The sequence below is a fragment of the Heloderma suspectum genome, chromosome 1 (genome assembly GCF_057233095.1).
Source record: "Heloderma suspectum isolate Gila_16-S chromosome 1, 16-S_ref, whole genome shotgun sequence".
NCBI classification, from domain to species: Eukaryota; Metazoa; Chordata; class Lepidosauria; order Squamata; family Helodermatidae; genus Heloderma; species Heloderma suspectum.
The window spans coordinates 185,389,186-185,416,329 of NC_139458.1; the positions used below are offsets into that span (position 1 = coordinate 185,389,186).

Below are 27,144 nucleotides of genomic sequence, written 5' to 3' on the forward strand. Positions count from 1 at the left end.
AATGCGGCCCCCAAGAGCTTCTCTGAAGCGGAATTTGGCCCTTGGGTTGAAAGAGGTTCAACACTCCTGCATTAGTCCATTATAACCATCAGAACATACACCCCTCAGTAATGTGTTTTTAAAATAAGGAGACTTACCTGCCAACCCAGTCAACAGCAATACCTTCCCCATTGGGCACATCATCATTAATTATTATTTCCTTGTTTGTCCCATTGAAAAACATTCTTTCAATGACCTTCCTGCCCACATCAATCCAATATAGCCTTTTTTCCACCCTGTCGAAGTCCAACGCCACCACATTTCTGAATCCTTGCAAAATGAGAGAGTAAGACTGGCCATCTGTAGTGAGATTTCTCAGATAGTAACGGTTACTAAAGATAAGGTAGGGTGAGATGTTACTATTTTGCCGGCAACTTTTCCCATCAGGCTCACGGATGTAGCCTGGCGCGCACTTACAGATATAGGAGCCAACAGTATTCTCACAAATCTGGCTACACACCGATGGCGTTTCACCGCACTCATCAATGTCATCACAAGACCTTTTATTGGACATGAGCCTGTGGCCAGGATGACACGAACAGTAGAAACTTGTCTGCGTGTCTGTGCAGACATGGTCACAGCCACTGATTGAATGGTCATTACATTCATTAATGCCTATAGTTAGAAAACAAAATAAAAAACGTGACTCAACTTTCACCAGGAAATCAAGTGGTTGCTACATGGGCATGGATTTCTGCTTGTACATTTAATGTCCATTCTACATAGGTCATCGTTTTAAATATGTATAATCTATTGAAGCTACAGCAACAGACTCCAAAATGGTTCTCAGACAGTATCTTTTGTTGGATCAACTATGTTTGGTGAAAGGATCAAGCAAGCATCTGGGCTGCACAGGATCGCAACAGATCTTGAACACATCTGCTTGTTATCCTCACCAGCACTGACAGCCCAATACTATGTGGATCCTGTCAATCAGAATGTGGGAGCAATCTCAGCAGTCACTCATGGACACGAAATGGATTTTAACTAAATGATATCAGTGTTTCCCAACCTTGGGTTCCCAGATGTCATTGGACTACAGCATCCAACAGTCTTTATCACTGGACATTAAAGCCCTAAGCGGCTTGAGACCTCGATATCTGAGGGAGTGCCTCTCCCTATGTATGCCTGCCTGAGATCTGTTGGAGGGGCCCTCCTCTGCATCCCACCAGTGTGAGACATACACTATGGTGGTACGTGGGAGAAGGCCTTCTGTGCTGTGGCAGCCCAGTTGTGGAATGCCCTCCCCTTAGAGGCCCAATTGGCGCAGACATTGGTCTCATTTCGGCACCAAGTAAAACCATGGCTTTTTACCAAAGCCTTTGAGGGCTAAATGCATTCCCTAAAGTAGCACACTGCTTTAATTGTTTTATTGTTTTAGATTTTAATTGGTATTAGCTTGTTTAATGGTTTGATATGTTTTTAGGTGTTTAAATTATTTATTGTTTTATACTGCTTAAACTGATTTTATCTGTACGCCGCCCTGAGATCTTAATGATATAGGGAGGGATACAAATGCTTCAAAACAAACAAATAAATAAATAAATAAATAAATGTTGTATTACAACTCCCAACATCCCCAGCCAACATATCCAATGATCAGGATTGTTTTATTTATTTATTTATTTATTGCATTTATACCCCGCCTTTCTCCCTCTCGCAAGGAACTCAAGGCGGCTTACATTATCCTCCTCCTCACCGTTGTATCCTCACAACAACAACCCTGTGAGGTAGGTTGGGCTGAGAGTCTGTGACTGGCCCAAAGTCACCCAGTGAGCTTCCATGGCCAAGTGGGGACTAGAACCCGGATCTCCCAGCTCCCAGTCCATCACTCTCACCACTACACTACACTGGCTATAGTCCACCAACATCAGGGAACCTAAGGTTGGGAAAAGCTGTGATAGATATACCAGTCCACACCTTAAGTTAAATCCAAGTACTTAGATTTTTAAAACCGTTTTAGTTAAAAATGTGCTATACATACCACATCCTTTTTCATCACTGTTATCAAGGCAGTCATCCATCCGGTTACAGACTTTGACCATTTCAATGCAGTTCCCATTGTCACACTTAAAATAATGGGGAGAACAGGTTGCTTCTGGAGTAACACAAAGGTGCTCCAGCTCATCTGATTCATCACCACAGTCATTGTCTCCATCACAGATATAGGCCTTTGAGATGCAGCGGCCATTTTGACAGGTAAACTGATGCTGTGGGCAGGGCTGATAGATGCAACCCCTCTCATCACTGCTGTCACCACAGTCATTACGTCGGTCACACCTGGAAAAGAAATCCACTTTTTGAACATTACAAAAAAAGATGACAATTCCCAGCCAGGCACAAAGGTACATAACTCTAGGTATGTGTAACAGTGGGAATTCCATTCCATTTAAACCCAACAGGATTCCACAGTGTTTCCATTCTGATCAGTGGCAGTGGACTGTAGTGGATTGTTTTTTTCCAATTCCAGAAATATTTTGAGTATTTTTTTCATATTCCGCAATTTGTGCAAATTGTAATTTGCTTAGATTTGATGGGGGAGGGATCTTGAAATCTGCGCAAATGGTGTCGCACTTTTTTAAAAAAAAAATTGGCAATCTTGCGCAAGTGCCCACGATTGCAAGTCCTCCTGTCTCCTATGTCGCCCCACAGAAGCATATTCCCTTTTGTCAATATCCTTGTCAGTTTCATCTCCTCTACACATTGCTTTGTTTAGCCCAGCAGAGACATACTCAGTACTTGTCAGTGCCCCCCCCCCCCTTTATTTGGGAAGAAGTGGAAGATGAAATTGAGAAGTTGTTTGATAAGTTATTTGACAAGTAGGGAACACGGCTCTGCTGGGATAAATGAAGTAGTGTGTGCAGAGGATGAAACTGACAAGGATACTGTCACGAGGGAAATATGCCTCTGCGGGGCTACGTAGCAGACAGGAGGACTTGAGATTGTGTGCACTGGAGCAAGACTGTCAATAAAAAAATAAATATTAACACACCATTTGCACAAATTTCAAGACTCCCCCTCTCAAAAATCTTTTACACAAATTAGTGCCATATAAAAGGAAGCTGTGTACTGGCTCCACTCGCTACAGATAGAGTTGATGCCAGCCAGGGGGAAACAGAACGAAATCTGCAGGACCAAACCAAGAAAATCCATCACGTTTTCACCCCCCAGGCAGAATTCTAATACATCCCTACCCAAGTCTGTATTAACCAGAAAATGCGAGTCTTCAACAGCTGAAGATCCCATTTCTTTAGAAGAAGTCTGTCCACTCATTGTGTAATGGTCGGATCTGAAAATCCTTGCAGCCAGTATCAATCCTTTTTCAAATGAGATCAGAAGCTGAACAAGTTCCCAACCAAAGAGAAGGCACGCAAAGCATAATATTTTGATGCCACTGTTATTATCTGAAGGGATTAACAGGATAGCCATGACATTACACAAAAGTGCAGTACATGGGGAAACCAGACAGGTAAATTCTGGAGTGACAGTTTGGTTGGGCTAAACAGCAACAAGTAAAGTAACTGAGTTTGCTGAAGCTCTCGCTAAGTTCCAACCCACAGAAAGTGATCCACAGAGTTCTCTATGTCCCTCTCTCCAAACACCATTTTCTGCTGTACAGGTTGCTTAATTCTATATTTTGCTTCTACCATCTTAGTTTTCCTCCTTGTGGCATTCAAACGTGTCTCCCTGCCCCCTGTGCAACAAATGCCAGAAAAGCTAAGGGCAAAGGGGTAGAAAAAAGGATGTTTAATACAATAAAAGAACTCCGACATGTTTCAGGCACTCATCCATAGGAGACTAGGGGTTATGGAGCAAATGATATCCATTACATTCTAACAAATTACCCTGCAGAAAGACCTAAGGGTCCAAAACATGTTGGAGTTCTTTTATTGTATTAAACATCCTTTTTTCCCCCTTCCTCTTTGCCCTTGTCTTTTCTGGCATTTCTTGTGGGGTTCTCCGTTTTTGTTGGCTTTGGATCCCCACGCAACAAGTCCAGCTATGACATCATAAACTTTTGCTAGATGTTTAGCAGACAGACAGATTTTGACTGGATGCAACCTTAACAATAGGCCACTGGAGCTCAGAGCTAGTATCCTGCCTTAGGCTTATCCAGTGAGTCTATGCTAAACTGGGGCTTGAACGCAGGTTGAGGTCCATCACTCTGTCTGCCCATACTAGCTCCAGGTGCACTACTTTCTTCCTTGAAAGTATCCAGTACAACATAAACAAACCTGTAAGTGTTACGGATGCACAGTCCATTGCTACACGTGAATTCATTGTCCATGCATGGCCTTCTTGTGCAATTTTGATGCTCGTCATAAGCATCGCTGCAGTCAGCATCCCCATCACAGACCCAGGCTCTAGGGATACACCTTCTTAGTGGGGGTGCATTGTTCACACATGTGAACTCAGAGGCTGAGCAGCTGCGATTTGCTAGAATAAAGCACAATATCTCAGCGACTTATGAAAGATGTCTATTAGTCATGCCATTTAAGTAAGTCTACCATCCCTGCTCTCAACACCCTTTTTTTTACCACTTATAGTCTTTTGTATCCTAGGGACAGATTACTTAAGAAAGAAGTCTAGGGATGGGATAACAAAAACAAAATGATGCAGCAACTGTAAAGCTTTAAGTCTAATAGCTCCTTACCACAATTGTGTCTTTGGTCCTCATCACTCATGTCACCACAGTCATTATCACCATCACAGATCCATGTAGCTGGTATACATCTGCCATCATCACACTTGAACTGATCACTTGAACAGCTCCGCACGGGGGGTACTTGAAAGAAAAGAGAGAGAGATTTGCAGAATCATTCCTGTGTCAATAAGAATAGACATGTAAGAAGCAGGCCCTAAGGGAAAAGATCTTCACAAACCATTTCTTACAGTAAACTATGAAAATCAATCCTCAGATCACAATTCCTGTCTTAAGAAGGTCATGTCCCTTCAATAACTCTAGTCCCACTTTACATGCATCTTAAACTCCATGGTGTCATCAAAGCATACAGGTATGTTTTCCCTTGGAAAACATTTCCCTTGGACTCTAGAGTCTGAGACAGTTCACATGCTCTGCTGAGGTGGTAGCTAACAAATCATAAGATCGACATATTGACGTATGAATAGAGGTACAGTGAAATCATATGCCACGAAAGCATGATCCTTGGTAGCCAATCCAAGACTGCTGTTTTACACCAGCGGTGTTCGTTCTTTTCTTATCTGGGACTGACTTTTAACCCCATCATGCTCCATGGGACTCATTTTTACTAGTTTACGTGTAGGTCTGTCTCCTGTCCGTTTTTCTTCTGCTGCTCTTTCTATCCATCTCACTTCCTTCTCTTACAAAACTTTTAAAAGGAAAGAAAATGGTGGTGGCAGTGCTACCCCACTTGGGATTTGGCCAAGATCCCCCAAGCTTTAAAGAACCAAACTATCTTAGTTTGAATAGTTTTAACTAGTTTTTCAGTTTTAATTCATCTTTTAGTTTCTGTTGTTTTACATCTGTTACTGTATTTTAAACCTTTGCACTGCTGCCAGGTTTTATTTGGTTATTTTTATTTTATACTGTCATTTTAAACTTTCATATTCTATTTTCTCATGTTGAATGTTATGGTTTTAATTGCTGTGAATTGCCCAGAGGGCTCTGGCTACTGGGTGGTATAGAAATGTAATAAATAAACAAACAAACTATAAATACGGTCATACAAATGGGAATTCAGGCAAAATTCCTCCTGGGGACTCCAACAGAAATACAGCCTCTACATCATGTCTGTCTAGGAATAATCCAGAACTACAGTGGTGAGAAAAAGTTTGTGAACCCTAGTGATAATTACAGCAATTCCATAGTTTTACCATGATAGCCTTCGTGAATCAAAATCAATCCTTTTCTAAATATCCAATAGGGTTTATATTAACTAATTCCAAGTCTTGTGAAATAAAATTATGTATCAATTAGACAAACAAACATGCGTACTTAAGAGTCAGGGTATGTGCAAAAGTACGTGAACCCCTGGTTGCATCAGCTTAATTAAAGGGAATCATGAGAATCTAGTGTTCAATAAATTACGCAGATCTTCAGGGCTGGGTTTGGGAGGCCAAACATGAGAAATGTTACGTCTGACCAAAAAAAAAAAAAAATACTGGGTATGAACAGAAAAACCTCATCCCAACCATCAAGCACGGTTGTGAGAATGAGATGGTTTAGTCCTGCTTTCCTGCCTCAGAACCTGTACAGCTTGCCATCATTGACACAACCATGAATTCTACAGTGTATCACAAGATTCTAGAGAAGAATGTCAGGCCATCCATCTGTGATCTGAAGCTGAACCAAAAGTGGGTCACGCAACAAGACAATGGTCCTAAACATACAAGCAGATCTACAAAAGAACAGCCGAGGAAGAAGAAATTCTGTGTTTTAGAATGGCCTAGTCAAAGTCTGGACCTAAACCCCATCGAAATGTTATGGCAGGACCTGAATTGAGCTGTTCATGCAAGGAAACCCTCAAATGTCATGGAGCTGAAGCAGTTCTGTATACAGGAATGGGTCAAAATTCTTCAAAACCAATGTGAGAGACTGACCAACAGTTTACAGGAAACACTTACTTGAAGTCATTGCTGCTCAAAGGGCTGCCACCAGGTACTAAATCTAAAGATTCACATACTTTTTCTCTCATGGATATTGAATGTTGAATCAGTTGTGGATAAGTAAATGTTGAAAAATCATCATGTTTGTGTGTCATTAATGGGGTTATCTATTGTTCTTTATCTAAGATTATGGTGTTAGATTAAGATCTAGTAACATTTTAGCTTGGAAATACGTGACAATACTAATGGGTTCACAAACTTTTTCTTGCCACTGTAACTTACAAATGGTTACTGATAAAATCAAAGAGCTGAATGCACGTGTTTCCCCTTTCACTGTGAGTTCTTCTCTTGGTGATAAAGTTACAGAGAAGCAAACCGCAATTTTCGCTTCATGGCCTAGTTTTCCTGTCCTTCCAATTTTGGTAGTGGTCTCCAGTATGTACAACTTCAGTTTTGAGATTCATTTTATTTGTATATGGTAGTTCTAGAAGCCTCCTTACCAATTCTGTAACAGTGATGTTTCAGCAGCATAATCCTATGCGTGCTTCCTCAGAAGTAGGTTCCACTGTGGTAAATGGTGCTTACTGCCAAGTAAGTATGCACAGGATTGCAGTGTAAAATAAGAAAAGATTCTACCAGCGAAAAGCAACTGCATGCTTCCCCTTTACAAGTTTTGGTTCCACTCTGATGGGGACTGCACAAATTAGGTGCTCTGAAAATCACTCTCTCTCTATTATACCTCATAAGGTATAAATTATTATTTTCCATTTCTACTGGCCTATTCCATGCTGGCCAACCTGTGGCAAGGGTACAATTAAGTGGAATAGTTAAAAGGAATTTGTGGCACTCCTAGACTGGAACACAAGAGCCTGGCTTGGTCATGGATAGGGTCAAGTCTAAGTATTGTATGTCTGCCTATCCTATAATGCCCTGTTCCTCAGCTGAGTAAACTATAGGCAAAGCTACCCTAAAACATGGAGGAGCTGCATATGTGGTGTTGTGCGCATTACAGTGACATTGTCCCATACTTAGGGATGGCAGAGAATCTGCCACGGACCCCTTTCTAAAGAATCTGGCCCCCCAGAGTCCGTGGTGGAACGGACTACCCCACCCCCGCCACCCCCCGAGACGGACCCTATCTGGCAGCGGTTGGTCCAGGTCATCGTCTTCGTTCCGCAGCCATCCACTGCTGGGCTGCGGAACAAAATGGTGCCCAGCGTAGCGGATGCCATTTGCGCCCCTGCCCTTGGCCGTGATTGGCTACGTAACTATATGCATAGCCAATCACAGCCAAAGGCAGGGACGCAAATGGCAGAGCTGGAGCCAGCTGGGGAGGATTCCGGGGGGGAGAGACGGGTCCCCCCCCCCCCCCGCAGACTCCTCCAGTGGACTGGTATGTTTCGTACACCCCTACCCATACTTTGGATTTCACTTATGGCACATTTGCTAATAAGGTTGACCCTCATTAGCCTATCCCTTAACTTATCCCATTCACTTTCTCGAATCAGTCTGTTTTTAACTTCAAACTTACCACAAGAAGCAGGCTCATCTGAACTATCAGAGCAATCTACTGCTTGATCGCAATACCAATGAGCAGGAATGCAACGGCCAGATGAACAACGAAACTCAGTATTGGTGCACGTCAGTGAGACTGGAAGGATGGGGGAAAAAATATATGCTTTATCAATCCTTTTTCTTTTGCTTCCAAATGGTATGAAGTTGCATTTGACTCCATAATGATAATCCTTAGCTAGCATGTAAATTGTACTGAGCTCTCGGGTGTTCAAAGCGGTTCAAATATATAAGTAATCCTTGCAACAATTTTCTGGAGTAGGTCACTAATATGATCATCTTTATATTGAAATTTGGTAAAGGTGGGGGGGTGAGGCTTATAGAGAGTAGCTTGCCTAAGGCCACCTAGTGAGATCATGGTGGAAGAGATATTTGGACCTGATTCGCAGCTCATTTACATAGTGCAGTAGCTTTCCATGATAGAAGCCCACTGGGCAGGGACTGCATTATTTCTATACTCCATGTAGTCCTTAGCATATTGCTGGCACTAAGTCAGGACATGCTTCAGAGGCAAAGTTGGGCATTTACCAGGGTAAATTCCCAAGAGCAGCCGAGGGCCCATTGTCCCCTAATAGTGTTACCATTTGCAGTTTGCACAGAACATCCATGAAGATGATATGCCGCCTAACATAATTCTCTATTTGCATGTCTTGCCTCTTCCAGGTTTGGGGAGCCCACTGAAGGTGCCCTGCCTGAGGGCCCCTCAAAATTCTAGAGCCACCACTGCATTAAGTAAACAGTAAATAATAACGATGGCATTAAAAGCATCTAGAGAAATTATTTCTAGAGAAATAAGAGCCAGTGTGGTGAAGCGGGTAGAGTGTTAACTAGGACTGGGGAGACGCAAATTCAACTCATCATTCAGCCAGGAAGTTCATTGGCTAACCGTGGACCAATTTCTCTTTCTTAGTCTATCTTTCCTCACAGGGTTGTTATGAATATAACGGATGCAGAGAATCATCTAGGCTGCTGCCCCAAGAGGAAGTGCAAGATAAAGATAAAAATAAAAATTAATAATTAATAATAAATAAAAAGGGGACCAGAGCAGTCATGCAACAGAAGCTCTGGATTTGGAGTAAGAAGACTCTCAATCTCAATTCAGCCTTGGACTCACAGGCAAACTCTGGAAAGTTACTGCTGCAGTCCCTAGTCACATGCACAGCCAGCAGAATGGTTTGATCCTACATTTTAGGGGCATATGTATAAATAAAGTGACTATGTAGGTGGGGCCAACTGCATGGATTTTTACTATGTAACCAGGACTCTGCTGGAAGAGAGGGCACCAATCACTTGAGAAAGACCCACACAAGTGCCCCCCCCATGTGACCTCATTCACATACATGCCTCTGCAGCATTGGTGTACGTCTTTGCTACATGGAGGTGGTTCCCCTGCTGAGTGTGTGAAGGAAATCCTAGTTTCCCCCATCTGGGAAATGGGAGCAAAAGTTACCAAATACTTCACAGCAGTAGTCTGTATGAATAGGAAAAAGGCATTGTTCATACTAGAAGTTCTTTATAAACAGCTCTGCGGCTTCTTTGCTTGAGGACTCGCAGTATGAATTTATGAGTGTATGCATTTTTCCTTCACAACCTAGGTGTTAACTGACTCACCTCCCACATCATTCTGGGCCTCAAGGTCAATTCTGGGGAGGAGCCGGAACTCAGAGGGAGAGCACATGCTTTGCATGCAAAAGGTCCCAGGTTCAATCCCTAGCATCTCCAGGTGGGGCTGGAAAGGACTCCTGTCACGAGTGTTGAACCTCTTTCAGCCCAAAGACCAAGTTCCATTTCATAAAAGCTCTTGGGGACTGCATTCCAGTGGTGAGTGAGCCAGAAGGCAAAAGGAGAAGGCCAAAAAGACCAGCATACTGTAGAATAAAGCTCTCACTGCCAGAAGCTAAGCCTTAAGAGGCATTTTAACATTTTAGAATGGAGAAAAAACTGCACAAAACCTGGGAAACCACCAAACAATACGTCTCTCATTTAGAGAACTTCTGTCTTTCATTTTAAGCTCCAGACATTCATCACTAGGTTCCCGTCACACATGCACATGCAGGCGGGCGCACACACACACAGGCTCACACAAACATCAACTGTGTCTTTTGAAACATAGTCCTAAAAGCGGAAGAATAGAAGCTACAAGAATGTTTGGCTTTTATCAAGGTGCAGGAGCATGAAGCGGAGGAGGGTAATTGGGGGAACCATTAGCTTACCACAGTGAGTAGGGCTCTCATCACTCATGTCACCACAGTCATTATCCCCGTCACAAAGATAAGTTCGAGGAATGCATATGTTTGTGCTCTGACATTTGGTATAACCGGACTGACAAGTACGTTCAGCTTTAAGAGAAAAAGAAAATAAGAGGAGGGAAGATTTTAGATTTTTTTTTTCCTCCTTAAAATGTAACACACTGGCTTCTTTTTGTAAAACTTTAATTATAAACAGCTCTATTCCTTGGAATTTGAGCTGTCCTGGGATGAAATATCAAAAGATACTTTTATGTATCATTCTAAATTAGCTTAAGATCCCTTCTACAGGGATGAGCTAATATTTTAATCCTGAGGACAATAATTAAGCCCACTACCCACCATTCAATCACCTATTTTCAGTATATCCACATACCACAAAATATTAGTTGATCCACTGATATATACTCATTGTTTATATCAGATAAAAAAATTATATTTAGCCATGATTAAAGCTTTTCCCCTTCCGCTTTCAGTGACCATTTAGGAATATTATCCAAAATTAGGTAGAAAGCACATTTCAAACAGACTTCTCTATGAAAACCACATTGTAGTTAATGTGTGAGACAGAATATATGGGATAGAAACAAAATCACATGGGGCGGAATTCAACATTGTACAAGTGGATTCCTCTTTTCTTCCCACTGCAGCTCCCTGCATACTCACAAAATCTGTTCCGCAGGGGCCCCCAACCCTCTGAAGCAGATTTTTTTATGGTGGGAGGGAAGGGGGAATTGCCTCTTTCTCTCTGACAGAGATCATTCTGCCAGTGGGTAAGCTAACTGCATTCCACCCATGACCCATTTAACCATGATAACTGCACAATATTAACTGAACCAAGGAACGTTTGTCATCTGTATTATTCTTAAAATAGAGCTGCTTCTTTTAGTTAAAAAAAACACATTTTTACCAATATATCATAATCAGAAAGCAAACATCCCTTAATTCTGAATTATTTGCCCAACTCTAGCTATAGTGTTTCAATGTATTTAACATGGGTCACATGAGTAGTAAAGGTTCAAATCGGTTCCCTTCCTGGCAAACATACTCTGTCTCACGCATAGGGGAGAGGCCGTAGCTCAGTGGCAGAGCACCTGCTCTGCATGCAGAAGGTCCCAAGTTCGATCCCCGGCATCTCCAGGCAAGCCTGGAAAAATTCCTGCCTGAAACCCTGGAGAGCCACTGCCAGTCAGTGAGCTGGATGGATCCATTGTCTGACTCAGTATAAGGCAGCTTCTGATATTCCTGTCCTTCTTAGGACATTCTGCCTTCCCCAAAAGTGTCTGCCTCTTGATTCAAAACAGCCTCTTCACCAGCTATAACCAGTTGCTTGACAGTAATGTGATGAATCACCAAGCAACAATTGGATGCCTGCTCCTTGTTGATCAAGCATCAACAAGATCCAGTTCAGCATTTAGTGCAAGGCTTATACAACTTGTGACCCATCAAGCTGAACACAGCCTTCTGGCACTATATTACGGCCAGAGGCAAGACAACCTCATTTGCAGTTCTAGGTATGCAGCAAGTATTGCAATGGACATGAGAGGGAGCTGCTACTATGGGCTGGCTTTTTACCCACGAAAGGGGCGTCCTTCATCATTAATCCCTGAATCCCTGGATCCAGAAAAATTGCCTTATGCCACTGATTATCCAGCAAACGGGACATCATCATATACCTCTGTACTTTGACAATGTCCCTTCGATCCAGAACAATAACTACTGAGAAAGATGCGTGTAGGATTATACTGATAGAACTCTCTGCTGGTCTCCAATAAAGACATGCTGCCTGTAGACAAGTAGAGGAAGGACTTGCACTCCTCCTCCACTCTTACCTGCACACTCTCTGATCATCTCAGTCCTATGAAAAACTGTACAGCAAGAGTGAAGAACCTCTTTCAGCCCAAGTGCCAAACTCCATTTCGGAGAAGCTCTCAAGAACCACATTAGGAACATAGGAAGCTGCCTTATACTGCATCAGACCATCGGTCCATCTAGCCCAGTACTATCGCCACTGACTGGCAGCAGCTCTCCAGGGTTTCAGGCAGGATTCTTTCCTTGCCCTACCCGGAGAAGCAGAGGTGGGCAGGGCCAAAGGCAAAAGGGGTGTGGTCAACATTAGGGAAAATATACCAGGATATAGTAGCACAAAACTCTTACGGCCAGTAACTAAGCCTTAGGAGAGGCATATCAACCTTTTAGAATGGGGAAAAACTGCACGAAAGCCAGGAAACCACCGAACGATTGCTGGCTGGGGAAAAGGGGAAGACCTTTTGGGGAACCGCAGGGCCAGACTGGGTCCCGAAGCCTGAGATTCTGCACCCTGCAGCATCATGGCCCCAAATATGGTGCCAGCACCATTGCTTCAGCAGCAGCCAGACCAAGACCAGAAGGCAAGAGAAGAACCTAAATCTTAAGCACTTTTTTGCTGGTCCAAAGAGCCATGGGACTAGGTATACTTTGGTTAGTGCTCAATGTGTACATAAATTCCATAGAAGCATTGTCAACGTTCCCATTAACTTCAATGAATTCACATTCTGGGGTGGTTATAAAATATACACTAAGGATATGCTATATCATCCAGTCTCCAACATCTGAAACACAACATCCTCAACTTTAGAAACTAGTTAGAACATTTCTCAAGTACCAACAAATGATCAAGTAATATCCAATCAGTGTCTTATGCTTCCTGTAAATTTGACATATTATGTTGAAAATATCAGATAGCTTTTATTAAACGATTTCTTCCCTTTCACTGATTCTTTCTGAGCATTTTTTCCTCTTCTGAAGCCTAAAGAATCAGATCCTAAAGGACAATATGTAGTTTTAATCAACTTACGGCAATTTCTCTCATCTGAAGTGCCATTATCATAACAGTTGTTTACACCATTGCAGACGTATTCAAGGGATATACACCTTCCATTATTGCAAGTAAACTCTGTGTGGGAGTCACAAGTTCGGAACAAGCAGCCCACCTCATCACTGTTGTCTCCACAGTCATTGTAGTGATCACAGCGATAAGCGTAGCGTACACACCGCCCATTGCTGCAGGTGAAAGCTGTCGGCTGACAGGTATGAAAAGCTGAAGGAGATAAACGTGGCAAAGAAATGTCATTGACAGAAGAGAGTCTAGAGGCCTTGACAAATGCAGCAAAGAAATACACAGCACTTTGTTTTACCTGCTAGGGCAAACACGGCTGCAAAACGGACTGCATGTAAAATAAAATACACATCTTGAATCAGTCAAACAGAAGGCAGTTTTTGTTTTGTTTTACATGGAAAATTCCCAGAGATTACAAATCCCTACAAATCCCTTCTTGCCTTATATGAGAGAGAAGTTCAAATGGAAAGGAAGAAGTTGGAGTCCAGAGTGAAGATATTGCCCTAAAGTTACAAAACTACGTTGTCATTCAAAAGTCAATGGGAAACATGACATTCATTTACTTTATGGATCCTGGGTTTGCTCCAGTTCTTTAACTGAATGTTAACAGAAAGCGACAAAGTCCTCTGGTGTATTCTCCCCTTCTGTGGATGCTGCTCCATACACCAGTCCTTCCTCCCTTGTCAGCAGCCCTCCAATGCACAGAGAGCTGTGCTCTCAGGATGGCTATGTGCACCCAAGGGTGTGCTTAGGGAAGAGGAGGAGTAGCACACAGCCCTAAATTTGCAACATACTTATAAAGAATTGGTGAGAAAAGAAACAGTATTAGAAATTCTCCAGTTATTAGTGGCTTAATTAAGAACACGTCATTCTTCAAGGAGCTTTCCTCCCTTAACAACAAAGAGTCTTGTGGCACCTTACAGACTAGCACATTGGTTAGTCTTGTTACTTGTTGGTCTTTAAGGCACCACAAGACCCTTTGTTGTTTTTGCTGCAACAGACTAGCACAGCTACCCTCTGGAAATTCCTCCCTTAAGTCACACACCCAAGTTATTATTTTTACTTCGTAAATGCCCAAACTGGGCGAATACTTCCCAGACCTTCCAGAAATCAGGTTATTTTTTTTTCTACACTGTCTGAAACTAACTAGGTTAGAAACAAACTAAGATGTTAATTTCAACATCTTTACCATGGGGTAGTATGTAGTTAGTCCTATGTAGAGTAGAACCACTGAAATGAATGAGACATTAATAACAACTAACTTAAGTCCCATTTATTTCACTGGGTCTACTCTATGTAGGACTAACATCAGCTACTACCCCATGTGCCCTGTACCTGTCCATTTCCCACCACAAGAATTGCATGTTGAATTAACTTAGCATTTGTACACAAACCTGGTCACTTTCCAGGTTTCACCTCTTTCAAAATATTTTCCCCCAGATCCATAGCAACTGAGCAAGAACTTGCTTCAGATTCAGTCACAGACGTGCTTACCACACACACTTTCAAGTTCATCACTGCCATCCCCACAGTCATTATCGTTGTCACACTTCCAGCGCTCGGAGATGCACCGGCCATTCAGACAGGTGAACAGGGATCCCTCGCATCTTGTACCATTGTCCGCAATGCAATGCTTGTTGTTATTGGCTAAATACCAGCGTCCTTCAGCAGGGCACTGACACTCCGCACCAGCAGGACCTATTAATTACAACAAAAACAGCAACAATTTTAACAATATCTCACATAAAACATCCCCCAAAATGTACATCTGAAATCTTCATTGACTTGTACCTATGGATGAAAGTTGACAACGGTCTCTTACACCACAAGGCCCTCAGTGGTTTAACTGTGTACTCTACAGCAGTCTCTTTTTTATGTCCTCTGGAGGAGCTCTATTTGTTAATGAGACTAAAGCAGAGTGTTTTCAGGACTACAACTATTATAATTTATATTGGCATGGAAGATGAATTTAAGGACTCCAGGGAGGGCCTAAACCAATACCTCTTTTGCAGCTGAATGCGGCAAGCATGCCACATGAGGGCTTCAAATATACTTAGAACCAACCCAGCTCTCCTCCATCTTGCACCAGTGCGAATTTAATCACTGACTTCAAAAGCAGACATATACAAAATGGCAATTTCGAAAAAATGACAGAACCCCCACAGTTAAAACACAATCACCAAATACAAAGTTTGTTGATGTTGTGTGTTTGTTATAACACTCATGTTGCCACCCCATAATCAGTAGCGTGGTAAAACTGGAGAATAATTTTACCTGTTACACAGATGTGACTACAACCGCCATTAAACTGGTTACAAGGATTGCTGCACTGCTGTTGCTTGCTTTTGGCCCAAACATGAATATCCATCGGCCTGTTTGCCAGGCTCGAGATCATAACCATCTGATCTGACCCATCATATTTGTTGGCTCTATAAATACTTCGGGTGTTCCAGTCTGTCCAGTAGATGTGCTGATCAAACAGCGTCATCGCAAACGGATATAGGGCAGTGCTAATAATTACCTCACGATTTGCACCTGTAAGGGAGCTGCGCTCGATCTTCTGTCTAAAACAAGTAGGAATGTTAGCATGTGAACACAAATCATGGGCCTCTCTAACTTTCCATACATTTTTAAGTGCCTACAGACCCCATAGGGGGAATGTTGAGACACACATCAAAGCTCATTTTTAAAATTCATTAGTCTTTAAGGTAACACAATGGTTGTTAAGTTCAAGGCACTCCTGTGACCTAGAGCAATTACATGGGCATTCACATAATTAGTATTATTACTTTAGATCATTAGCATTTGCACAAAACGCATTTTCTACATTATGGAATGATTACATCTTATTTAGACTACGACCACATACAGGTGTCAGACTCCTGTACATGCAAATGCTAATGATTTAAAGTAATAATATTAATTATGTGAAAGCCCATGTAATTGTTCTAGGTTACAGGAGTCATTAAAATAAAATGAGAGATTTTATTACATCCAGCTGTACATAAATGCCACAAATAAATAAATATATGCACAATCCTATAGAGACAGACGGGCACCTTCGACCTCCCCTGAAGTCGGAGGTGAACACCTATCCAATGCATGGTGGAAGCAGCACGGAGCAGAGGATTCTCTCTGTACTGCAGCCGCCCTGCACTTTGCCTTAGATGCACATTTCCATGTGTCTAAGGACAGCTTCAGGGAGGGGGCGGGAGCGGGCCTGGGGACCACATAGGAAGCTGTTTAAAACAGCTTCCGTGGTCTCCTCCCATCTCCGCCCCATTTTCACACCTCCATGCTCCGAGCACAGAGGCAGCGGTGGTGCGGTTCTCGCCGTCCCAGCTACGAGGGGGTGGGAGCAGCAAGCACCATTTCCCAGCTGTGACCTCGGAGCTGGGAAACTAAAAAACCCTATCTCCCCCAGACGCTGTATAGGGGACACAGGATTGCTCTCTAAATAAATAAAATATATAGTGCCAAAGCATAAGCAAATGAAACACAAATACATACAAATTTGCATCAGCCCAATAAAGCTGCTGTTCCTCATAGTCCAGTGTAAGTCCATTTGGCCATACTAAGTTGGTGCTTACAATGGCAGTCCTGAAGTTTCCTCCAAGCGTCGCTCGTTCGATCTTAGCACTGGAACTCCAGTCAGTCCAGTACATGTACCTACGGACAATACAGTTGAGAAAGGTGTCTTGATGGCAAATTGAGGAGCCAGTAAAGAAACCTACTTTCACCTACGGCAGTAAAACACCTATGGGTAAGCACAGGCAAGGAGAAGGTGTGTGAAGAGAGTTAAGTGGCTGCAAGGACCGCACCAGAGCCTTTACTGAGAAGGTCCTAAACCACCCTTGGGAAAGGGGGCAGAACACTGAAGCGATCTGTCTCAGGTGAGGAGACGAAATGCCTGATCCTAAAGCTGGCTGTGGCAAGGGCTCAACCTTGTGTGGTCTTTATCAAATGTCCACTCATGCAAAGTTACAAAACATGACATTTTACATGTGTTGCAGAGACCATGGGATGGGTCGCACAATTCTTTGTGCACAACCAGAAGAGGCCTTGTTTGACTGGTTGACATCGTCACATGATAGCTCTGTCGCTTGGCTTGGCTTACACCCACCAACACTTGATGCAGTTTGTGATTATTACTGGGGTGGGGGGTCAGCTCACCTCAGTTCACACATCACAACTACCCAGGAGTTTCTTTAAATCCTGGGTTGTTGTGCACCAGCAGTGTGCTGGTGCAGGCTGCCTGATTGCTCCTGCTTCTTAAAGATCACTTGCTGCACTTCAGATGTGCAAAGGCTCAACAACATGCACACACTTTCAAAGAAAGGAAATCCACACACAGATGAGACAAAGAAACAGCGAGGAGCAAAAATCTAGCCAACACCTAAAGAGCTTAGTGAGAACAAGCCACTGACGGAAAAGGTTCTCAATGCAGCTGTTCGCATAATTGTTGGAAGGGAACTGAGTAGGAAGGTGCTCCCTCGCCGATCAGAGTAAATGTAGCCTTCATGGGAGGACAACAATGCCTTCCTCCTACCTAAAAGTTCTGAAGATGCTCTGAACAGGCACAGAATCTCAAATATGGAAAGGCAGAGACAATCATGAAAAAGAACTGGATATTTCAAAGATTCCCATATTAATGTTGGGAAGATGAAGGCAGAAAAAAATCCCACTAGTCAGAAATAGGTATCCCTTTGTTTCAATACGCAGAGAGCACAGCTTACCCTTGGCAAGGATCCAAAACAATGGCCCTTGGACGTGGAACGCGGGCCACCACAGAGCGATTAGATCCATCCACAGCCATTGAACTGATAGTCTGATTTAGATAGTCACTGTAATAAAGTCTGTTGTTGATCCAATCAAAGGCTATGCCATCTGGGGTTCCCAAATCTTAAGATGCATCGACAAATGCAACATAGAGAACAAATAAATCTCTGCATGAAAATGTTATCCAATCAATCAATGTGTCCAAAACCCTCTCTTATTCTACCTTTGTCTGTTTTAATTAAAGAACAGATTTCACTCCGTAACAGAAGGCAAGGAGTCTGCTCCCATACAGACATTATGAAACAGACTTTCTGAGACCATGAAAGTATGAATATTCCCTAACTTGGTAACTTCTACATCATACCCATGTACTTTATTTTTATATACTGCCTTCATGTGCTTTGTTTTTTTTATATATTGCAAGTAAACAGAAGAGTTGTGGCCTCTATAATACTGTTAGCAATAATAATTAAAAAAAAAAACATTCAAAGCACATTTATTTGGGGAAAAGCACATTTCACTGAAATCATGCTGACCTAATTCCAGGCAAATGTTACTTAGGATTGTGGTGTATTAGCATAATCACTGACACTGTTGGAATAATATACTGGCTGAGGAATCATTTAAAGTTCCAGCAAAAGCATACAACACAGTATCAAATGAAATTATTCAGAAGTTTTATAACCTAGAAATATAAAATATACATTCTAGTTCTAATGATATTTACATATTAGTAAATCTTCCTAGCACCTGCTTCCAAGAAAACATATTCAGGAGGACAGCCAGTTACTACCCAATCCTAATTATATTTACTCAGCACAAAAATTATGTTGAGTTCAATGGGAGTTACTTCCTGGTAATATACTTGCAGCTTCATTTGATAACTGCTGCAAACTATGCACACAGATGTAATATCAATAATGAATTGAATAATCAGGTTGCAGTCCTATGCAAACTTACTTGAGGGTAAATCCCACTGAACTAACTTGGACTTCCTTCTGAGCAAATATCCATAAGACTGGGCTATAAGATTCCTGAGTTCTGGTATTTAATACTCTTTACCTGATGCCACTATGGCTGGGTTACTAGTTCCAGAAGAGATACTAACAGAACTGATTCTTCCTGTGCCTGCTGGAGAGCTTTGAGTGAAATAGATTATGTTGTTCACGCTGTCATAATCCAGAGCGACTGCAGTTCTTAATACATTCATTGTACGAAACGGGGGGCTATGGTTCTCAGGATCCAGGTGTATGCTTCTAAGGGCATTCTCCAAGGCGAAGATCAGGTAGTTGTCCGTTGAAATGGAACACGTTTTACCATCATTTCCTAGCAATCCAAATGCACACCCACACTTTGGTGTTTGCAGATCAGGAAGTGCAAAACACAGGTGGGAACAGCCTCCATTGTTCTCCAGGCATGGATTGTTGTTGATGTCAGTGGGAGACTGTGACTGATAATGGCTGTTGTAAATGGTAACATCCCTCAGCCAATTGATGTTGTCTCTTACCACTGTTGGCTGTTCAGTATTTCCAGGCTCTTTGCTGGCTTGGAAGATTTTTTTCAAGTTCCTATCCACCCAAATCATAGTGTTTTCAAAAACAGTAATGCCATACGGAGTTGGGTAACGGCTGCCATAGCGGACAATTTCAGGCTCTCCGCCATTGTGTGAAATTCTTGCAATCATGTCTAAAGAATCGTCCACCCAATAAATGTAACCATTGTTGTGATCTACTGCTAAGCCACGTGGCGTGACAATACCTTCGGATACCAGCACAGTCCTATTGGTGCAGTCAAGAAGTGCACGTTCTATCTTGGGGTTCTGTCCATAATCGGCCCAAAAGAGGTATCTGTTTTTCGGGTCTACTACAATATGTCTTGGCATATCCACAGTGGTTTTAAGTAGTACACGGCGATAAGTAGTATTTAAACGCAGAACTTCTATAAATGTCTCAATCGGGAATGCATTGGTAAAATAGAGATTTCCTGTGTATGGTAAAGGAAAATATAAAACACTGCAACGTATATTATCTATGAGCTTCAGATCCTAGTACAATGTTTGAAATTGTAAAATATATGTAAGTATAGTATAGAAATGTTAAGAAAGATCCTACAAATTAGGTCCTATCCAGCTATAACCATGGCTTATTTTCTTTAATTATGGTTAGGTTTTATTTCTGAACACCTAAACCATGGTTAAGGATTGGCCACAAACCAGCATGATTTGATGTGGATTTGCAAAATTTGGTTTGCATTAACCATATGTAAGCTTTACATCTTTAGTCAGCAAACCATAGTTAATAAAGTTTGCCCACTTTTCCAGACTCTCAGCTCACAAGGTGGCAAACAGTCTTGCTGGTATCTCCCACAGACATCCACCCAGATTAACAAGTTAAACCAGAGTTTCACGTTGGCTGTGTTTGGATGTAATGCTAACCCATGGTTTAGTGTTATGAATGAGCCCCAGCAAGCTTTGAACTTGCATGCCCTCCGCGCCCTTCTCCTCTGTAGCAGCAGTGAGGAGACTGGAAGTTTATGCTTCTGTTTTAAATTAACCGAAGTTTAGCATGTTGGCCAAACCATAAACTGTGGTTAATTTTAACTACGGTTACTCGAAACAAGCTAGCTTCATAAACGATGGTTGGCTTGTTTCAAACAATCATAGTAAAGATTAACCACAACTTCTCCAGAGTTCAGATGTCATGACATGCTACAGTGAATCTTAAATGGAAGTGAAAGCTTCTGAACTCCTCATAGGTGTGCTGGAGAAGGAGAGGGAAGCATATAAGCCTAAGGCTCACTGCATCTCATTCTTGAACCAGGTTTGTATGTTTGGGAACTTAACCAGGGTCAAGACAGCAAACTATATTTAACACTATATGTTAAATGTCATGTCAGCACCAGGCCTTAGGCACCAGTTCAAAGTATCTGCATCATCATGAAAACATCTATAAGAAGACATTATACATTACCTTTGTTTTATAGTTGATAGTCATTCTGAATTATGTAAGCTTGACAGAAGCGCCACCGAAAATGGACAGCAAAACTTACTTAAAATTAACAACTTTTTATTCTGGAATTATTTAAAATGGTATTTTTTCTCATAGGAGATTAGTTCTGCCTTTGGACATACATACAAAACTTGGATTGCTACAATACATCTTACATTACAAAACACTATTTAAGAACTCACTAGCAATATTATGGAACATCTATAATGGCATCTTATGAAAAGGATATAATTATACCAACCAGGAAAAAGAAACCATTATCATTTAACATGAAGTGATCAAATAAAAAACTGGTGTGTTGTATTAAGAATATTTGCTATGTAATGTAATTTAGACTATTAACTAGCTAACATGGGGGACCATTAACTAACATGAGATTGAACTAAAGGTAATCACAAAGGAACTTTGCAAAAGGATCTGTGGACAGAGATTTGTTAACTTCTATAGTTTATACATTAGGGGTGCAATCCTATGCATGTTTAGATAGAAAAAAAAGTCCTACAACTCCCAGCATGCCCCAGCCAGCCATTCTGGCTGAGCCATGCTGGGAGCTGTAGGACTTTTTTCTGTTTAAACATGCACAAGATTGGACCTTAGGTTACTGAGGAATGTATTTCCCTTATTGGCCAGAATCCTGAGGGCTACGTAGGCATGGGGGACAGGGTTAATGGTTTTCACTTCCAGCTGCACCCCCTTGCACCATAGTGAATCCCACTCTGGAGGCTTCCCCAACCTTTTGGCTTGTGTGATGGGCTGCAGAGGGAGAAGGGGTTGGAAAAGCCCTGGCACACTGGCACTTGTATGATACTGTGGATGTCTCATTCGATCCTGGCATTTTTTTATCACTCTATAATGAACTTTGCAGTCTCAGTGGCCATCTGAGGAACTAAGAGCAGAAATCAGAAGGGAGAAAAGGCTACATATGGCATATTCTTAGTTGGAAGCAAGAAGATCCCGTAGACAGATACAACTGTTCTATACATTCATATCCTTAAACGTAACCTCATTAATTTCTTATATTCTAAGGCTGAAGCCCAATGTATACTTATTTAGAAGTAAGTCCCATTGACCTAAGTGGGACCTAAAAGTAAACAGACTTTAGATAATCTTTTTAATTGCACTTTAAATTAGTTGCATTTTGACTTAAGCATTTCCAAGAGATACATAACAGAAATAAGTCCGTTGTGCAGCAGCACTGACCTGATACCCAGTCAATTGCAATGCCACGTATTCCGTTGAATCCTATTCCATTTGTGATGACATTTCTAAAATAGGAGCCATCTGGCCTGATTTTGCGTATTGCGTTCTGAGACGGGATTCTGCTGCTGAAGTCACACCAGTAAATGAAACCAGAAGGCATGTGGACATCCACGTGTAGTGCATTTCTCCCTGAAACATTATGAGTCAGGAAGCAGGTAGTTCATTTGTAAGGCAAAGTTCTATTTGATGCTTGTGGTTTGTTCAGCTTAGGTCAGGGGTTGTTGAACTCCAATTCCCATCACCCTTGACTACTGCCCATGCTGGCTGGGGCTGATTGGAGTTGGAGTCCAACTTCTGGAAGGGCACAGTTTCCCCACCCCTAGCTTAGATTATGAAAAAATTGAGATCAAACTACCATTGTCATTGTCAGCCTTATCTTAGGCCTGATACTAAAAGTCCCCCAACCATTTTCATTAAGTTTAGGAGCAATTTTTTCAGCTCCCATCCTCTGATTTGGAAGTGAAATTCCATTATTCTTTCCCCTGCTGCTTCCCTGTTCTCTGTTCCAAATTACAACAGACCCATTGGCAAAAGTTTTCTGATCGATCAACAGTTTCACTGGCTTAACATCTGTGTTCACTTTAAGGTAGCAGTTTATCATTCTGCAAACCCAAATAGTGCTGGCAGAACACCGCTGGATCGTTCCATTGTGCAAGGAGTTGCCAACTGCACTTGTGCAACCGCTTCTGCAAGCAGTTGTACAACAAGCTGTGCAAGCATAATGCGCAAGCAGTTGCGCAAGCATAATGCGCAATCGTTTGTACAACTGTGCTTGCGCAAACATAGCTTTAGTTGGATTCTCCTCTTGCGCATAGTTTAGAACCTAATTTCCATTAGCGCAATGTTATTTGCACTAACAGAATGACAGAACTGGATACTGCCCAAAGCCTTATAACCTTTTTCTGTTGCGAGTTATTTCAATGGGACTTCTGATTAAAGTGTTTCTCACACACACTTACTCATTATCACTTGATGGCTGTGAATGTTCTCTCACAGGTACTGCATCATAGACTTTCAAATCACTCATGTAGCCTCAAGTACAATAGTTTGCAATGGAGTCAGTTTGCACATGCAGCTGCCATCAAGTGAGTAACGAGAAATCAAGTGATATGTGTGTGGGTGTGTGTGTATGTATTTGCAAACCAGCCCCCAAGAAAAGGAAAGCACAGTAAATTGAAGCCCAGGTTATAATGCATAACCAATGAACCTTATTAGATCAGCAAATTCTATGAATGTTTTCCCTCTTTTAGCTGGTGTTAGCTGATTGACATGCGTCCTTAATTTGACTGGGATCCACAAAGCAGTCCAAGGATACAGTGAATAGAATTAAGCTAGTACAGTGGCTTTGGTTATTTAATTCCAGCTTAATGTCCAGCTGGAATGGATTTTAATAGCGAAAGAACCAGACCTACAACTCAAATAACTCAATCAATTTAGGTCTGCTTGATACACCCTTGTCAGGTGTAGTGGTTAAAGGGTTGGACTAGGACCGGGTTCAAGTCTCCACTTGGCCATGAAGCCCACTAGGTGACTTTGGGCCAGTCACTGAGTCTCAGCCTAACCTACCTCGCAGGGTTGTTGTGAAGATAAAATGGAGAGGAGGATCATGTATGCCACCTTGGGCTCCTTTGAGGAAAAGATGGGTTATAAATGTGACAAATAAATAAACACCCTCCTCCCCTTCTGGATAAGGGAATGGATAACTCTTTCCAAAACACTTCAGCATGTTTCTACATAGGGCATTTAACATTTGACATCCATTTTAAAAGCTGTGCAGCTGCGCTGGCACAAACATAACTTAGCTTGGATTCTCCACTTGCGCATAGTTGCCCCAACAACATGGTGCCAGTGGCCATCAGGACTGTGTATCACGAGTGTAGAAACTCTCCATATTACGGTCTCCTTGTGTTGTGCTCCCACACCTTTGTCACTGACCTCTGTGTCTGGCCGTAGACAAGAATCTGCCCTTTGTTTCCATGTTCCAGCATTAACTCCTTTGTGGATTCCGGTCTATTTTTTCTTAAGATGAATTGCCTTAAACTTAACTGTTTCTGGTTAGCTAGCTTCTGCGTCTCACTTTTAGTCTCAGAACATTAAATGCACACATATTTCACAAGAAGCACACAGAGAATTATTCATATGCAATCGTAAGACATGAGGACATAAAAGGATTTTGTTCATCTCCTATAATCTTTACCTACCTCTTCCTGCCAAAGGGACCATTGCTTCCGAATGGTCAGACGTCTCTAAGCTAAATCCTTTAATTGCAGACAGCATGGAAACAACGACAAAGGAGCTGTATGGGGAGCAGGTCCTATTATCAGGATTTAACTGAAAGCCAGTAGCACACGCACAAGAGAAGAGCCCACCCGGTACAGGCAGGCACAGATGCTGACAAATCCCAAGGTTGTTACTGCAGCCATTTGAGGAACCAGCAGACTCTAAAGAGGGAGAGACACATCTAAATCTAAACAACTACCATGTTGCAGTCACTCAGCAGCAATAACAAAAAGGTGTGTTGTTTTGTTTTAAAGGGGAAATATCTCAACTTGTTAATAAAAAATACCCACCCATCCCAATCCTCGCTAGATAGCAGCATATCTAGCAATGGTAAGATCTAGGACTGTGCTTACAGGATCCTCTTTTCAGGGAATAGATGCTCCCTTGGGCTTTTGGATCTGAATTGCTGGGCTGTTGCCTTATGCTGCTTTGTTTTCAGTAAGTGAGATTTTACTTTAATGTTTCACCCTGATAATTCCATTGTATTTTATAGGTGCTAGGTTTCTTAACAGGCTGGTTTAGTGCCATTAAACTTTTAAAATAAATTTTAAAATTAAATAAATTCATGTATAAATAAATGCATCACTGAAATAAACTGTTGTTTACTCCCACTGCTCCTCCTCAATCTAGATGGCTACTCTGGCCCCAATTCAGAAATATGACCTTTTTAAAAACATAAGAAGAGCCCTGCTGGATCAGACCAAGGGTCCATCTAGTTCAGCATTCTGTTCACACAGTGGCCAACCAGCTGTTGACCAGGAGCCTACAAGCAGGGCATGAGTACAACAGCACCCTCCGACCCATGTTCCCCAGCAACTGGTGTACATAGGCTCACTGCCTCTGGTACTGGAGGTAACACATAGCCATCCGGAATAGTAGCCACTGATAGCCTTTTCCTCCAGGAGTTTGTCCAACCCATCACTACATCCTGTGGTAGTGAATTCCATAGTTTATCTATGTGCTGTTTGAACAAGTACTTTTTGCTTACAGAGTTCATAAAACAAGAGTTTTATTGAAATTGTTCTCTCTGGATTTTTTGTTTATTTAACACTACCTATTACTTAAACCAAAATACTTGGGGCAGATAAATCAATAAGTAGTTCATTGAAAAAGCTTTCACTGGTCATATCGTAGACTCACTGTCTCGGGAATACACTCGGAGACATTTCAATCCTGAAGTATTGTCTCTCAGCACCACTTTGTCTGCTCCAGTGGACTTGTCAACCCGCTCAATGACCTCATAATCCCGGTCAGTGTAGTACAGAAAAGAACCATAGATAGCCACTCCCCATGGGTGAGAGAGGTGAACAACCACAGTCATCCGATTAGTGCCATCCACATTCCCTCGTTCAATCTAGGAGATTAAGGATATTGAATGTTACAAATGACAATGAAGTCAGCTCTCTCTGTACACTAATCATACCTCTGTAGCTAAAGAAGCATATCAGGTTTTAACCATTATTTCTCTTTCCCCACCCCACTCCTATTAGCTGAATAATTTTCAGATCCACCCAGTTATCTCAAATAAAAACCATTTATGGCATGCATGGGTGGCTGGGGAATGCTGGGAGTTGTAGGATTTTTTCTGCCTAAACATGCATAGGATCGCACCTTTAGACAATATAAACAGAAGCAACAACTCAGAGAAAGATTGTCACAGTTAATATTAGTTGAATCAAGGCCAGTTTCTTTTATTACATTTTTTTAGAAAGTAAAGGTCAGTATTTATCTGCATTTCTCCAGCATAAAGCCTATTTCTCCCATCTTTAGGCACCGATATGGGAAGAAAGTGGACTACTACTCTAACAAAGAGCTTTTAAACACAAAACAGGCAATGTGAAGTAGATATATCAGTTCTATGGTTTTTGGTTTTGTGCCGCTGATGGCAGTTTCTAAAAATCTATACGATGTGGGCTTCAGCCTGACTGTCTTTAAAGTGGTCAAGATTTGTCAAGAACAAATCCTGCCAGACGAATCTGATCTCATTTTTTGATCAAGTAACCTCCCTTGTAGACCATGGGAATGTTGTAGACATAATACACCTCAACTTCAGCAAAGCTTTCGACAAAGTGCCCCATGATATCCTGATGAGCAAACTAGCTCAAAGTGGGCTAAATGAAACAACGATCCAGTGGATCCACAGTTGGCTACAGAATCGGACACAAAGAGTGCTTATCAACGGGACCTTCTCAAACTGGGGAGAGGTAACAAGTGGGGTACTGCAGGGCTCAGTCCTGGGCCCAGTGCTCTTCAACATGTTTATGAATGACTTGGAGGAGGAGGTGCAGGGAATGCTGATCAAATTTGCAGATGACACAAAACTGGGCGGGATAGCTAATACTTTGGAAGACAGAAACAAAATTCAAAGTGATCTGGATAGACTGGAGCGCTGGGCAGAAAACAACAGAATGACATTTAATAGGGATAACTGCCAAGTTCTGCACCTAGGAAAAAGAAACCAAATGCACAGTTACAAGATGGGGGATACACGGCT

At 42.0% G+C, this 27,144-nt stretch overlaps 1 protein-coding gene across 1 annotated transcript in view; it reads right to left on the reverse strand.

The window, feature by feature from the left end:
• LRP2 (LDL receptor related protein 2) overlaps positions 1-27,144 on the reverse strand; it is a 185,827-nt gene that overhangs the window by 51,951 nt on the left and 106,732 nt on the right. The window contains exons 36-50 of the mRNA XM_084812398.1: positions 25,791-26,004; positions 24,572-24,811; positions 22,311-22,499; positions 19,165-20,085; positions 18,060-18,225; positions 16,834-16,992; positions 15,598-15,887; positions 14,818-15,021; positions 13,282-13,524; positions 10,413-10,538; positions 8,159-8,278; positions 4,694-4,825; positions 4,275-4,476; positions 2,024-2,319; positions 138-654 (exon numbers count right to left, since the gene is read on the reverse strand). Coding sequence (XP_084668524.1) covers positions 138-654; positions 2,024-2,319; positions 4,275-4,476; positions 4,694-4,825; positions 8,159-8,278; positions 10,413-10,538; positions 13,282-13,524; positions 14,818-15,021; positions 15,598-15,887; positions 16,834-16,992; positions 18,060-18,225; positions 19,165-20,085; positions 22,311-22,499; positions 24,572-24,811; positions 25,791-26,004 — 4,019 coding nt within the window. The remainder of the gene's footprint in view (positions 1-137; positions 655-2,023; positions 2,320-4,274; positions 4,477-4,693; positions 4,826-8,158; positions 8,279-10,412; positions 10,539-13,281; positions 13,525-14,817; positions 15,022-15,597; positions 15,888-16,833; positions 16,993-18,059; positions 18,226-19,164; positions 20,086-22,310; positions 22,500-24,571; positions 24,812-25,790; positions 26,005-27,144) is intronic.